Below are 16529 nucleotides of genomic sequence, written 5' to 3'. Positions count from 1 at the left end.
GTTAAACCATGGGGATAACGATCGCAAGATGACTGTTTTTGTAGGAATGTGCAGGTGGATAAGTTCCTCCATTTTGTGTTTGAACAATGACCAGTTCGTTTCAACAGTGCGATGCGAGAAATTAGCAAGGAAAGGATGACTAAATTCCTTTAGTTTGCTATTTATGGTATCGAAGTCGCCTTTATCATAGAGCGTTCTGTTTTCATTGCCTTTATCATAGAGAGTTACGTTTTCGTTACTTTTTGAGCATGCGGTGTCAGGGTATAATAAGTGCCGTGAATTACAGAGTGGTTGCTGAGGCCTGATAGCTGCGTGAGGGGTGAAATATCAGGATGTGAGGTAAGCACGAGGTCGAGGATGTTAGACGAGTGGTTATTTTGTCTGGTAGGAATGGTAACGAGTTGCGATAAACCAAATGTGAGACACGTGTTAAGGAAATCGCTCTCGACATTCTGCTTAATTAATGTCATCCCGAGATTGTTCCATGTTATTGAAGGAAAGTTAGAGTCACCGAGCATGAGTAAGGGTGTGTTTGGGTGTGATTCGGTTATGGAATGGAGCGTGTTGTGGAATTCCGTTACAAATGAAGCGTCCGCATCTGGGGGGCGGTAGCCACAGCCGATTAGCAGGGGTGGGTTAGTGGCTTTGGAATGAACGAATATTAGCTCCAAACTTGAGCTAATATTTATTGGGCAGCAGAGCAGGCTTTCATGAGTGGCGATCAAAATGCCGCTGCCTCACCTGTCTGCACGATCATGTCGAAAAATGTGATAGTTGGGGAAAGTAGCGAATAGTTCGGCATTAGCTACTGAAGGATTCAACCATGTTTCAGTTAGGAAAACTATTTTAATATCTGTTGTGTAGATGAGGCTCTGTAAGAGATCCAGTTTTGTTAAAATGCTACGGATATTAGTGTAAAGGAAAGCGATGGATTTAATTTGAGACTTAGGCCTTGGTGTAGCGTCTAGCTATGGTGAATGTGGGATAGGGGTGTCATGTTCAGAGTCATCCCACGACTCACGAGCGCTATCGTTAATGTTGAAAAAAATAAGGTAGGACCAGTCTAGCCAGACTGGTCCTCAGAACTATCCAATCTGGCTGTTAGGACTGTGATTTGTTTCAGATGGTCGTTAACAAGCGTCCTCAGAGTACCAACTTCGGCTTTGATAGCGACTAAAGAGGCGCAGTTTTCTTTAATTTTAGCCATACGTTTGTTTATTTCAGCAAAGTTTGTCATACTGAGCAGATTTTGTGTTTATAGCTTTCATCTCGCCAAAAGGGTGGTTTGACCGGTTCTGATTTCTTCTAAGGCAGTCAGTATTTCTGACGACGCTTTGGTGGACAAGGAGCGGGTGTTAGGTCCAGGGTTTTCTTCATGCAACCAGACACTGTTAGAAGACAGAAAAACATGGGTACAGTCATAGGCAATAGCTAAACAACAGCGTGGGCCCAGCAGCGCTAACAAGCCGCAGCAACCAGTCTTAGGAGCAAATAAGGAAAAATTGTTTGTTACCTGCACAAGAAGCACGGAAGGCATATGAGCAGGTGTCATTCTGTGCACGCTGCCGAGCCCATTGAAGGATGCGCCGAGTGTGTTCGTGCTTATGCATGCTGATGGTGGTGGCAATCCAGTTGATGAAGGTAGTAGGGAAAACAGAGTCGAGGTGAACCAGTTGTGCTGGGGGGCGCTGGAAGCAGGTCATGGGGTGTTTTGACAGCTGCCTGTCTTTTCCATGGGCAGCAGGCAGGCATTGAAGTCGGGCTATCTGCAGTAGGCGATAGCGGCAGGTAGGAATTGGAGGCTTGGCGGGTCTCGCTGACATGCGCAATTAGCGCCAGTTAGGTGACCTGCACAAGAAGCACGGGAGGCATATGAGCAGGTGTCATTCTGTGCGCGCTGCCGAGCCCACTCACATATCAGATGTATCGGTTAGCACATACCATTTTCAAATTTTGTCGTTCAATTCATGACGGTAGAACTGCGTACTGCCTCGCAAAAGACTGTCCGACCAGAGATGTGACAAACCACCATAAATGCGACCGATGCGATGGCAAGCTACATGGCCAATGACAAATGCAGCTGCAATGATGATGATAATACAACTATCACCATCTTTGGAGTTTCCTCTGCAGCAGCGACAACTACCCTTAGCCAACACGGCCGCCTGGATTGGCACACTTGGCAGGCGCGCCAATCCAGGCCGTGAACTAGCTCTGGCCCCCGAGCGGGCGCCGCCAGAGCTGATCACAGAGTCAAATTCACTTTCCTCCCCCTCAGCGGGCTCTATTTTAGACCAGTCTGGGAGACCACCCCTTGCACCTCAGTAATGGCTATTTCCACTGATTGACTGGAGCTGGGTACCCGAACCAGAATAGAGCGACCTCAACCGCTATAGAGCAAATCACCCTTGGTCAACCAGCAAAACGGACAGAGCGTGCGACGAAGTAATCATGTCCCAGTTCCGCAGGTTGAAGTCTCATCCCGGCGGTGAAATTCTTGCGGTTGATAAACAGGCAGGAGTGCAGCCCTCTGCAGCTTTCTTTCGCATAATTTTAACGCTGCAGACATTTCTCAATACACGCACTTTGGCATGATAGCGCAAAAAAACGATGATGCCTAGTGTTCTCTTCCGATATCTCTGAAACCGCTAAGAACAGCCAAAAAATTCAGGAAGTGACGACATCACCGGCTAGAACCTCCAGTGAGATCTGACTGGTCCGCGGATCAAGCTAGAGCGCCCCGAGTTACTCCAGACGAACAGCAGAATATGCGCAACCTATCCCGGTTGACCAGTGGCATTCAAAATTGTCATCCCAGGGCAAGAAAGCGTGCGCCGGAACGATTAGTGTAAATTGCCATAAGCCGGAAATTGGTTCATTTTCTTTAGCACATGCGACGAGGTGGCCTTAAGCGAAGTGCATCGCGAGTTCTCCGTCCGCATCATGCTGAATGTTGGACAAAAGCATCAGGTGCTCAGCATAAATCACAAATTAGAGATTGTCCTTGCCATCGAGAGGGTGGCAGAGAAATCTGTGCTGGCGCGCTAGAGAGACTTGCCGCTGACTACTGTGTCTGGCATTTGGAATGCCAAGGAAAGGCTGCTCTTCAGTGCTGCCGCGAGAGCAAAGAGATGTTGTATAGAAGGCTAAACATTTCCACATGTGGAGGAGGCGCTGATGCGATGGATGAAAACAGCTCGGCCAAAAAACCTGCCAGTCAGTGGACCTCTCCTCATTGAGAAAGCCCTGGTTTTCGCCTTGCAGCTCAACCATGCCGACTTTGTGTGTACCAGTGGCTGGCTATCCAGATTCAAAGTGAGGCACGGCATTAGCACGAAGACCGTAGCTGGACAAGGTGCCGAGGCTGACATTGAAGGTGCAGAAGTTTGGAGGAATGATTAGCTGGGTGTCTTTTGAAAGACTACATGCCTGATGATATATTTACCCTGGATGAGTCCGCACTTCTTTCCAAGCTACTGCCGAATAGAATGCTTGCGTTCAAGGGAGAGCTGTGCACCGGCGGCAAGCATGCGAAGGATCACATTTCAGTTTCTTTCACATGTAACATGTCTAGAAGTGAGAAACTGCCGCTTCTTGTCAGTGGCAAGCCAGCCAAGCCAAGGTGCTTCAAAGGCGCCCCACTCTCATCGAAAGAGTCCTTCATAGGAACAACACAAAGGCATAGATGACTTGAAAGCTCTTTCAAGAGTGTCTGCAGCTCTTTGACCGCCGTATTGAGGCGAAACAAACAAGTGTTGTCATTATTCTTGGCAACACATCGGCGCACGTTGCAATGGATGGCCTCAAGGCTCTGAAGTTGGCCTTTTGTCACCAAACACGACACCGATTGCCGAGCCCTTGGACCAAGGCATCACTAGAGCTGTTAAGTAGCTCTACAGGAAGTGCGCAGAATGCTGCTAGCACTGGATTGACAACAAGGTGTACCCCATTGACCTGTTGGGTGCGATTCACTGCCTGGAACACACATGGTGGCAGGTCACATCTGCGACCGTGCATAGCTGTTTCAAGCGTGCAGGTTCCATGAAGTGTGCGCTAGTTATGCAGACGACACAAGCATTATCACCGGTGCCCTGGACCAAGCTCTTGAGAATCCTGCTAACTGAAGTCCTTGCGAGGGAAGGTGCTTCAAAAGGCATTATCTTCTCTGATTCCAGGGACGTCGACAGGAAAGTGGAAACTTCACCAGAGATGTCCAAACGAAGCAATCATTGCCTCAGTTGTGGCCAAAGTGTCTCCAACTAACAATGATAATGACAACACTGAAAGTGTGGAAGCTCCGAGCCCAACTGGGGCAGAAGCAGTGCGTGCTGTAAGCGTCATGCAGCTGTTCACCAAAAAAACGGGTTTGGCCGAGAAGCTGGCTCACGGCTTGAATGAGTTTGAGGCTAGCTGCTGTCGCTGCTATAGCACCGCGGCATCAGACGTTTCAGTGCAAGATAAAGGATGCATTTTTTTTTTTCTTTCAACCTACTGCCGATTTCCGCTTAAGTTTTTTGGCAGGTAAGTGTGTGATTTTACGCTACTCCTGTTAAGCCATAATACCGTGTAGTACATACTTTTTCCTAGTTCCGGCCAACTACGGTTTAACGAGGTTTTACTGTATAGGCACTTGCTAAGCACTTTGTGTGGCTGCAGCCTCCACAAAATATTTTCCATTGAAAGACATTCACTACAAAAAATTTCCGTTTTGTACATACAAGAGATATTTAAAATATTTTAAACAAAGCAGCACCAATACTTTTATCTCCTCTCCTGCAAATTGAACATAGGAAGCACTGTACCCTTTTAGTAGCCTCTCCGAGCCATTGTCGAATAGGAAGATACTGTTTCTGCACAGACATTTTAGCATAATGCTTTTCACTTACACCTCTGTCAATGCGACCTTGCTTGCTACACTTGCATTGTTTTGTCTTTGAAATAGACTTTAATGTTAAGATGAAACACAGTCTTGAAACTCTTCATGGTGCTTTCAGATGCTGTGCTTCACCTTTTTTTATGACTAAATGGCCTTGAATACTCTATATGAAAGAAGCAGCACTAGATGTGTTCAGATTTAGAGCTACTTTGAGCTTTCAACCACAAAGTCCTCTTGTTCATTAGCAATGCAAATCCATGCATTTGCATGCTGTAACGGTATAGGAAGCAAAATGCACAGCCCTGCATGCAGGAGGATCAGAGCTTCTGTGCCAGTTCTGATATGCTGTTCAACATGGCAACTAACTTAAAGGTGGACATCCCGCTAGCTGAGGTACAGTGATGTGCGAAAGTAGAGAGACCATGCAAAATCCGATACGATTGCTGGTTTTGTGTATAAAAACGTGCACCTGAAAAAAGTACTCAGGCAAGCATCTGCCCACATCTGCATAGGGGTCACCCTATGCAGATCTTGAAAACAACCACTGCATCGTCGGGAGATGGTCACACAGTTTTGCCAAATCGCCACGCCTCTCCATTTTTGCATAGCGCTCGCTGTACATATGACGAGGTTGCCAGGTAGACGCCACAGGGAAGTGCTGCTGACAGCTGCGGTACCTTCTACATTTGAGAGTGTATATGAAGCAAGTTTAGTGAACCAAAGGTTTGAAAAAATTTCACGTTATTAGTTACTCACTTCTCGCTGTCACCAGTTAACTATGCGGATCCTCATGTCTTCTTGGTCCATTACTCTTCCATTTTCGGCTCGTCAGCAAACTTGGAGCTTTTCCTGACCAGTGCACTGAAGATTTGTGCAGCCAGTTGCATGTTGATGATTTGTTGCTGGCGTTGAATATGGGCATTCCGAAACTTGTTCGCTGTCTGAAAACCTTCTGCTTCTTGCCGTTCTTGATACTTCTCAATGAATCCCCTTAAGACTAACTGAAAAATAAAAGACAAGCAAAATACATTGCATTACAAATACATGTTACAAACGAATTACACTTTATCAAACCGGAATGTCTTCAAATTATACAGATTTGACCAGATTTTTCTTTCAGAAGCCGGAAAAGATATGCCAGTTTGGCCTGTGCTGGTGGTTTGCATAGCATAGATTATTTGCATGGGTGTGCAATAAAAGATGTTTATATAAGTGCAATTATGTAGTCAGTTTTTTTGGGGTTTAGAGCACAGCATTATAATACCAAAATTAAAGGCCCACTGTCCACCCTCCGGTCGAAAATATTTTCTTCCCCAGTGACTGTGAGACTTCGCCCCTGGAACGCAAGGCCGCAAAATGTTTTTGAAAAGAGTAACTAATAACGCAGTTACAGCCACCGCAATCACCCGATTCTATCCTGCCTCTCTCCTTCCGTTCCCTCGCAAAGGTTTTTCACTCTCCTGCCCGAGGTCGTCTAGCCTCCGCAAGACAAATTCCCCTTCCTCCTCCGCGTTTGGCGGGAGGTGGGGCGTGGCTCTCCGCGAGCGCGAAAAAAAAAAAAAAACGGTCGAGGGAGAGCGCGCCGCTGGATTCAGTCTGGCCGTGGCGAGGGAAAAGCGCGCTGCGAGCGGTAGACACCCATCCTTCTCCCGTCAGTCAGCGAGACGGACCAATGGACGTCGTTCCCGGTATGTACGTCATTATCGGGGCCCGTCGGGCCAGCGCAGGAAGCGGTGAAGCTGGCTTCTCAAAGGAGAGCATGAGGGAGCTTTGAATTGTATTTTCGATGCTTTGCGGCGCGCGTGTCGCTGTAGAATTTTGCACAGACTATCTCCGGTACCTGATCGAAACACTGGGCTCCTTTTCTTAAAAGGGCCTTCCCTGGACAGTGGCCCTTTAAAGGCCTTCAATGCTGAAAGTGCAATTTATAGAATTTGCAAATTGGCAACATGAGTTGAAATATTAAATTTCAGAAACATGCCTTCAGTCAAAAATGCACTGCGCATCGCAAAACAAATTTGAGGGTTTCAACGCTGCTGAACTGAATGTGGAGCGAAAGCTTTGGCTGCAGGCGATCGAGCGTTGCATCGAACACAACCGGCGTTCCGTTGAATACATCAAACTTCACCGGAGTTCGTTTAGGCAGAGTACCAGGGCTCGAACCCGGCCGCTGGTGGCTGTATTTCGATGGAGGCAAAACGGAGAGGCGTCCGTATGCTGTGCGATGTCTGTGCACATTAAAGATCCCCGGGTGGTCGAAATTACTCCGTAGCCCTCCACTAAGGTAGGGTGGCTAGAAGGAGAGGTGTGATGAATGCGGCTCGCTTTCCATAGAGAGAGGTGGCCCTCTGAGCGTGACAGCCGCTGGGGCCAAATGGAGTGCCGAGTCTGGGGTGCCGTCAGCATTCAGGAGGACACTTGAACCCGTCCATGGAACGCCATGCGACAGGAGTGGTGGTGTACCGTCCAAACACATTTGCCGGAGAAAGTGTGACAGATACTGCGCCTTTCTTTTCCTGTAAACCAATTATAATTATATGTAGCACTGCAACGAATGCTGATAAGAGGCAAACGATGAGAAGCAAATGATACGAGAGGAAGGGTGGCCTCGGCGCGCCAGGTGTGCACCGTGTGACGTCACCCACTCCTGGCGCATGCACAGCGGCGGTGGCACTTCTGAGCAACGTTTTTCCTCTGAGTCAGCCGTGGAGCGGAGGAGTCGACGACAGCGTCTCCAATGTGGCTCTCCAGCTGTGCTCCGTGTGACGTCACTCGCTCCTCACGCATGCGCAGCTGGGGCTCTCCGGGGCTCCGCAAAATCGCTCAAACCTAGCTAGTGTTGCTTTAGCAATAAAATGACATCCTGTTAGTGGCATTGTCATAAAAATCACATATATGCATTCTACATCATTAAAGATGTAAACTGGGCCTGTATTTCATTGATTTAGCACCATTTTATCAATGCACAGGTTGGGAAAGCCAACTTCAATAGCCTTCAAAAGTATTTTCAGCGTTCAATATTTTTCGAACCACGACGCCTCTCCTGAAATTTTATGGAATGGATTCACCTTCACTGTTAATTCAATTTTAAAACGAAATCGTTCCCTAAAACCAAAAATTTAATGTTTAATGAATTTTAGTTGATGAACAGTCCTTTTATTGCACAGTACAGTGCAAATGGTGACTGCCCTAAACTAGAGTAGACCTACACAGACCACACTGGCATATCTTTCACGGCTTTTGAAAGAAAAATCTGTGCTGAAAACTGACTTGAAACACTCAGTTTATTCATTCCCGTCTCTCCCAGGAGATTTCTGAGCAGTAATTAAATTTCAAGCAATGAGCAGCGTTGAATATCAAGAATATGGTCATTCATTGATTGCAGGAAAGGGAGAAAGCCATACAAAAAGCTCACGTGTGGTTTTGTGAATGCGCCATCTAATTAGCTTGTCCATGGATACCTTTGCAGCACAGATACAAAATCAATATACAGCAATTGCTATGTCAGCTGCTTTTTACTGGATTCACTGTTAAGGAGTACATGCTCTTAAGGCATTTACATCATCAGCCATCAGCACAAGTGCATCAATCACCAGATAGCAATGACTTGTATTCAGTGGAATATCTGACTGTTGCAGCAGTTGGCATAGCCGATTTTTTTCTTAGTCTTGGATTCAGTTTTGACATTTTCCTGATGGCCATGCCATCTAGCGATAATCAGGTAACAAAGCTGCTGTCTTCCATTTTTTTTTTTTTTTTGTCTCAAAAGATTTTTTTTCAGTTGTTAAGGGCCACTTATAAAGCAATGTTCTTTGATAGAAACAGATGGAAAACTGTGTTGGTGCGCAGCGCTGTGGAGTGGGCCCAAGCAATTGTCTATATTACGTCAGCCAGTCTCAAAATGACCGTAGCGCCCCAACATCCCTGTTGCGGTGGATGGTGAAAATGGAAATTATAAACGCTACTAACCCTCTTCTTTTAAAAACGCAATGGAAATAAACTGCGTTTGCATTTTTAAACACACTTTTGTACGCATATGAAGGCCACCACGTCTACTGACGCACAAGCAAGAAGGTTGCAGACGCGGCTCAAGAGTGTCGTCTGCTGCCTGCCTGCTTGAGATGCATCTGCAAATGCGGTGGCTTTTCATGCGTACAAATGAGTGTTTAAAACGCAAGCACAGTTTTATTTTCTGTTGCGTTGCTGAAAGAAGAGGGTTAGTAGCACTTAAAATTTCCGCCTTACCCATCCACTGTAGCAGCGTTGGAGGGGCGCTGCGTTTTTCGGATTCGCTGACGTCATAGTATAGGCGATTGTTCGGGCCCACTCTGCACCGCGCAGTTTTGCCATTGTCTCTTATCTAAGAACATTTTTATAAAGGCAGCTCACACATCAACCATATTGAGCCAACTGTAAATGGCCAGCTGGGGCATGGAAAACATGGTGGCTAATGAGTTGTGGAGCACGTTTGGCAACCAAAAATGCAATGCTTTGGTGAACCCCATGTTCTCTCCTGTCTTTGTCATGGCGCTTTGGGTTTGTTTAGCTCTAGCTTTCTGCAAGCTCTCGTGGCAGCTCTCCAAATGCCTTCAGTATTGCCTGTCCATTCAGACCAATCAAATGAAGTGTCATTTCATTAAGGAAACTTTTATGGTCGGTTCCTTCCTTTTTTTCCTTTAACTGTCTTGTAGCCAAATAAAGCTTCCTCCACTTAAAGCAAATGGCTTTTAATGATTCTCTACAGATCATAGTGCACTTTTGATTGCGACTTACTCCTTTTGTTTTGCCTGAGCTTCTCAGAAACAGCGTTGTCTGTGGAGAATACAATGCTGTGTCAGCACCCAACATCCCTAATAATCTGATGTGCACGTTGTGTGTCGCACCTTCATAGCTGTTTTGAACAAGCTGATTGCACCCTGCTATGCATACTTGGCCTTTCAACAAGGACAGGTGTAGACACCACCTTAGACAACAAATGTGTCAGAGGAAGTAGTGTTCTTTTTATCTGTTGCATACCACTTGCAACTATTACCAGGCCGCCAGAATGAAGCTCGGACAGCAAAATATTTTTTCTCCGCTTTCAATTATACTGTACGCACCGTGCACCGCCTTTAGCGGCTGCGGGAAGCACACGTAGGGCACAGTCCCCAGCTGTCCCGTTACTGCAGCAAGAGTGGCAGAAATTCGCACATGTTATCTGCCATTTGTGCGGGTGTGTGGCAATTATTTTCACTGCGAAAGCATCCGAAAACGAATTGCTTTAAGGAGGACTTCGGTCCAAAGCCGCAGTCGGACCTGATCTGTGTTCATGCGAGATGGTTGCCGCAGACAAGCGTGCCACAATTAAAGACCGGCTACGCCGCAAAGCTTATCATGAGCACTGTCCCTTTTTTGGCGCTTTAAAATCAATACCCGAGTTCAGAGAAAAACCTGCGAGCTCCAGTTTGTTTTCTTAGAGTGCAACATGGTGCTGTTCTGTAAGTCCGATCGAGTGGCCGTCGTCAGGTGAGTGGAGCAGGCGCTTTGGTGGTGCACTTGTGTACAGGCAAGCGTGCTGGACTGATTGTAAATAATTTGCATCATCTTTATTGAATTCGACATGACTGTAACGCATCGTCGAAATAAGCGAGAGTGCACCGTTTCTAGTCCAAACCAGGACTATTTTAAGAAGGGCTAGTTTTTGTTGGGACTGCCTCCCTGCATGCTGTCCCCTCTCGAGCTCCGTTACTGTAGTCGAGAGCTCCGCTTCACTGGACCGCCAACACGGCAGATGAAAATCGCAGACGACATCACAATTGTGGCGTTATCTATTACTGCTTTTGAGTGTAAGGTTAAGAAGCAAGTGCGGCAACCCCGGCTGCTCAGAGGTAACTTCTTTGGCAGTCCTAGGAATATTTTTTTTCGCACATATGCACACTTCAGCACTGAATGGTGTATAGAACCTCTAATTGACCTAGGCAATATTTGTGATCTCATAAGTAGCCATGTAGCCTCCTGGATAACCTTTGGGCAATGGCGGTCCCAAGAATATTTTATTCTTCGAGGAGGGGACGAGTTTAAAATAACAAATTTTTTTGTATACTTTTCATTTGTACACCAATCTTTGTGTGCTTTTGTTGTTGAGCAATAAATGGCAAACACCACAGATGTTGTATCATAACTCATGCTTTGATTATTAACGGTTCGGTTACGTTAGCAGTATTCATATACAATCGTTTTCTATTTATCTTACAATGTTATAACTTGAATGAGAGCCTGCCAGTCGTGAAATGCAAAGCACAGATAACATTGGCATATTTTCTTATTGCTTGTAATAATAATAATAATAATAATAATAATAATAGTAATAATAATAATAATAATAATAATAATAATAATAATAATAATTTATTTTTTCTTTAATACAAGGAAAGGAAAGGAGCAGCCGCTAAAAAGCTGCTTTGAAGAGCAGCTTGACGGGGCGCGCCTGCCCCTGTATATGAGTATATGAGTACAAAAAAGTCACGCTTACACAATGAGTAAATAATGAATGGAGAAATATTTAAATTACAAAAAAGCACAAGGTAAATCAGGAAAAATATGTGAAAATAATACAGAGACACGCTGCAAGTTAGAACACTTAATTTCAAAATATCTATTCATAGAAACATTTCGCAGATTAATTTAATGGGAGGAAGAGAGAAATCTTGACCACTATTAGGAAAGTATTGATTTAATATGGTAGGAGGCATCTGCCTGCCATAGATCGTCCGGCACGCTGCAACGTGCCAATGCTCCGGATGACGGGTGTCGTATGTGTTTATGTTGTCTTGAAGCACTGCTATGAGTGTTAGTGTGTTGTCCTTTTTAGTGATTCCTTGTTTATATAATCACAAAAGCCTGTAGTTATACAAAGATGTTACTTCAACCATTTTTAGCTGCTTAAATATTGGTCCTGTATATTCGAGGTAAGAAGCTTTAGTAATATTTCTTATTGCACGTTTTTGAAGGACTAGTAACTTTGCAATGGTTTCTGCTGTTGTTGTCGCCCATACTAGCAAGGCGTTGTTCAGAATGGACGAAAAGAGTGAATTATAAAGCATAATGTTAATGGTTAAGTGGAAATACTGGGAAATGTCGGCGTAGAGAACCTACTGTGCGTGATAGTTTGTGGAATAAATATTCTATGTGAACATGTGCTCTGAGAAGTACATACCTAACGTTTTTACAGAGTGAGCAATTTCTATTTTAGTGCCACAAGAGAAGGCAGCTCGAATGCTCTATTTCTGGGATGGAAGAGAACGGCTTTTGTTTTATTGACATTGAGTTTTAGACTGTTCTGACACGCCCAGTGTTCAATGTTTTCCAAGGTTATGCTAGCCTGACTGGATAGCTCTATGCCTGAGTGATCAGAGAAAAACAGACTTGTATCCTCAGCGTAAATAATGTGTTTTGCAGATGAATCTATGGAAACAAGACTATTTATGTAGAGAATAAAAAGAACTGCCTTGTGGAACTCCCGAGATGGCTGGCTTGACTGTAGAGGAGAAACCGTTTATTTCAACATATTGTCTCCTATTCGCTATGTAGGAAGATATTACAAAGTAGGCTGTGCCACGCCATACCTGTCTAGTTTATCGATTAAAGTTTTGTGGTTGATGCTGTCGAAAGCTTTCGTGAAATCTAAAAATATGCGAAGACGAGTTTCTTTTCTTCAAAATTATTTAATATATATACTCTCTTTGAGCGAAAAGGGCAAGCTCAGTAGATCTGTTTTTCCGAATCCCGAATTGAGAGGGGTTTAAAATATTATGATTAATAAAGGACGTAAGACGAGCAAGAATTAACTTTTCAAATCCTTTTGAGAAGGTAGGCAGGATAGATAATGGGCGATAGTTGGAAAGGTCGTTTATATCGGCTTTTTTGTATAATACTGTGACCCTCCCATACAACACTGTTGCTCATTTCTCAAAAGAAAATGAGTCCTCCATTTTTTTTCTTTTTTCGATGTGGTTAATGACACGAGATGTGTCAACACGAACATCCTTGTAGGCGTTGAGTGAATGGATGATGATTAGCCAATATGTAGTGCAATAAACACTACCACCTCGCCCTTTCGTTGTTTTTCGCTAATTTATTTTTTCTTTGTGTTTGTGTATGTGCTGTGGAACAGTACTTTGTAATTAACCTTTTCACATTGTTTCCTTCAAGACAATACTGTTTTGAGCTGCCAAGTGTATATACAGTAAAATACCACTTGAACGAACGTCACTTAAACGAAGTATTCAGTTGTACGAACTTTATTAATTTCCCCCGCCGAAGCTCCATTAAACGCTATGCAAACGCCCTTCATTTTAACGAAATTCAATTGTTGTTCATTTCAGTTTTACGAACATTTTCTATAACGTCATCCTGTGTTTCCCACGTCATACTGAGTATTTTAACCAGAACAACGTGCACGTTTTACTGAATATTTTGAGAAACATATTTTATTAGCGCGTGACGAAAGCTGGCCGTCATTTAGCTCTAAGCTCTACTGGCTATCTAAACAAGCTTGTATCCAGCGGAATCACAGTTATCTTTGCATGCTTAATTGGATCCACAGTACAACTTCAGCCCTACAAAGCTTCTTAGCTCTAAGAAAGGCGTACGTATACATGCTGGTTAATTGTGATCTGCGGAAGGAATGATCTGGTTGGAGGAAATGAATGCCTCTGCTGCCCAGCAGATCGCTGCGCGAGGTTCACGGGAGCTTGCACACAGTGACTGAGGCCAAGACCACTGCAGTCCTAAGTTCAAAAGTGCTGCAAAATTTCGGTTCAGCGAACTTTCACTTTAACAAACATTTTCCTAAGGTCCCTGGAAGTTCGTTCAAGTGAAGTTTCACTGTATATATGTTGGCACTGTGCATCTATCTTGGCCCTCCTGGGTCACCTACACACAGGGGACGACTTAGAAAAGGTCTTCCCTATGGTCCATCGTGGTCTGTGGCCATCCAGAAAATATGACATAACACTAGGCAGGTAATTGACAAAGTTGAATAGGCCACGTCAGACCACCGTATTACGGCCAGCACCCAATGTTGACCTCAGGATGGCTAAAACAGGCTTTGGAGCAGCTCCTGGAGCAGTAAAATATGTGTTTTGGAGCAGTAATAGAGCAGGAAATGTATGCTCTGTAGCAGCTACGAAGCACAAATATAAACAGTTAGTAGCAGTGATAACAGCATTTTGCAGCAATGCCTGTGGCCAAATCTTCATCAAAACTGTGACGGCATGCACTACTGTCTTTGCAATCCAACCCAGTAAAAATGGTGTCTGCTTATGAGTGGCCCTCTCATGTTTTGAGGATATAGTTCACTGCACTGACTATGAACAGCGCATGTCCAGTGTGCAACTTAAACGTCCTAGGAGCAGTGCATGGATGCAAGCGATGGGAATATGCGATGAAGTGAGAACATGTGATGCCATGCACAAAAAAAAAAAAAAGATCACTGTAACCTATCGAACAAGTGCACTCCCCCCCTTCCCGGCCAAAATAAAGAAGGGGGGGGGGGGGGGGGGGGCGCTATTCCGAGCCTGCACCGAACTTCAAAATGATGATGACACAATTTTCCCGCCAGGAATAACGAGAACTGAAGCACAGTGAACATGGATTCAAATTTCACTATCTCTAATCGATAGGGCTTAGACGTGTCTGCCAAGTGTTCGGGCTACGCTGCCACCAATGTTAGCACATGCATCACACTTTTGCCTAAGCCTGGTTTCCTCTTCACTGATTTCAGGCTATTGCCGTTTTTTAGAGCATGTGTGATTTTTTTCATGCTGTACCTCCTTATTTCGGATGCTTTAAACCTATCGATTAGCTTTGAAAGCTCAGTTCTATCCTGTCCATGTACTCAATAATTATAGCTATGAAATTATCATTTGTAGCTTATACTCTAAAGCTGTCTAACTCATTTCAAGCTTAAAGGGGCGATGTTCAGGGTCGGTCGATGTATTGCCGTTTCTTACTTACGTAAATAATATACAGGCCTGTGATTCAACCCGCAAAGTTCTAGTGCCTAGCAAGCGGCGCATATTACGAAAAAACGCGATAGAAATCAGAATCGAGAAGCTCCTCCCACCGAGAACAACCGCCATTTTGAAATGCTCGTGTGATGTCACAGAGGATACGTGGCGGAGCGTCATCTGCAATGAAGGCTGCAATATAAAAAAACACGTCTCTCTCTTTCTCTTGCTTTATTTTTTTTTTCTTCTCTCTTTTTTTATGTTTGAAACAGTGGTTGTGCCTTATGCAGAAGTGCTTGATGAAGATGTTACCGCAGGAAAGCGATATAGAGCAAAGCATTTTTTTTTTTTCCGTATAAGGCACGGTCACAGTCACTGAGCTGCACGGTTAGGTTCCTCAGCTACTTATCCACACACTGATCTGTCGCATTACACCGCAAACGTCGCCAGCGCGATCAACCCTATCACCGTCACGTGAGGTTTTCGGCACCGTGACGCCTTCGGAACTGATCAGCGGACAGTCGCCCGACCTGTTTTGGTCGGATCGGAGGCCGAGCGAGAACTTGACACCCGATAAGTTAACGGCTTGAACAGCTGCGCTTGTCTGAAGCTTAACCGTGTAAGAAAAATAAGAAGAAGCAGCTGCACTTTATATGTTCTCCCTTCTCATCAGCAATGACCTTGGCCAGAAATGTTAGTCCGTGATTGCGGCCCGTTCCACGACTAGTAGGCCTAGCACAAGTATGCGGGGTTTGGGTCTAGAGTTTCGCCGATTACGGAGCGCACGCATTCACAAGCTTTAGCAGTTCAATGTGGCCATCGAGTGTAGTTCTGGCAGTAGTGATTCCAAATTGACGACTGCTTGCATCACAAAGCGCATGCACATTGAGCGGGAAGCGTCTATGTGACCCTGTCTGGTAAGCGCAGCCGGTAGCTGTCGGCACCGCTTGTGGGTAAACAAACACACAGGGAGCGCAGTCGTAATCTGCGAATTGGCGCATTCCTGCGGGAGTTTAGGGCTCACATACTAAATACTAAATGGTGTATGTTTACTGTGTTTACGTTGAAGCACTCGCAAGGCGTCATTTGGGCTCGGGAGCCGGTCGCAGTCGCGCGTGTGGCTGCGGGAAAGGCAGAGACGGCTGCAGATGGGAGGCTCTTGTTCGGTGCGGACATAGAAGCGCACTCTAATCGCGATGGATTTTATGATGACGGGACTCAAGCGGGGGTGGTGGCGCATGCTTTTGTGTGCTGGCTGTGGCCAAACTAAACATAATTTTGCAACAAAAAACAAAGAATGCTTTACTAGCTGAGAATAATTAAGTTTGACTAACACGTGCATATAACAGTAAGTCAAGAAGTACCGCTTCATTCAAAAGTATTGTCTGCTTCTCTATTGTCGCAAGGTATGCTCTCGCACTAACGTATGCTTGTTTGGGATTTCCTCTTAGTTTTGGACTGAAAGAGCGACGGGCAATAACTTAGAAATCAGTAACACAACGCTAACCCTTCCCCCCTTTCGCCGCACACATTGCGGAAGGAAACGTTGGACATGTGCCTTTTTATATGCGGGAGCGTTTTGTTGCTATACAAGCTAACTCTCATAACTAAAGAATAACATGCTTCTGATTGTATGCCTAAATAATACAGCATAAGGCCATCGA

At 45.0% G+C, this 16529-nt stretch overlaps 1 protein-coding gene across 7 annotated transcripts in view; it reads right to left on the bottom strand.

Moving 5' to 3' along the window:
* LOC146171026 (uncharacterized) overlaps nt 1-16529 on the bottom strand; it is a 43586-nt gene that overhangs the window by 16815 nt on the left and 10242 nt on the right. For 2 of the 7 annotated variants that reach the window (XM_084586653.1, XM_084586655.1), the window contains 3 exons: nt 5633-5877; nt 1514-1848; nt 1245-1388 (listed from right to left, as the gene is read on the bottom strand). The exons of 1 other annotated variant lie outside the window; for it this stretch is intronic. In XM_084586653.1, coding sequence (XP_084442779.1) covers nt 1315-1388; nt 1514-1823 — 384 coding nt within the window. In that variant the 5' untranslated portion in view covers nt 1824-1848; nt 5633-5877 and the 3' untranslated portion in view covers nt 1245-1314. Of the gene's footprint in view, nt 1-1244; nt 1389-1513; nt 1849-5632; nt 5878-16529 lie in introns of those variants that run through there. 4 more of the 7 variants (XR_014703033.1, XR_014703032.1, XM_084586656.1 and 1 more) reach the window with 3 other exon arrangements.

The sequence above is a fragment of the Amblyomma maculatum genome, unplaced genomic scaffold (assembly GCF_055883805.1).
Source record: "Amblyomma maculatum isolate TAMU_Amacu unplaced genomic scaffold, ASM5588380v1 scaffold_24, whole genome shotgun sequence".
Lineage (NCBI taxonomy): Eukaryota > Metazoa > Arthropoda > Arachnida > Ixodida > Ixodidae > Amblyomma > Amblyomma maculatum.
The sequence above is the reverse complement of the archived record's forward strand: the minus strand, read 5'-3'. Positions and strand labels throughout refer to the sequence as shown.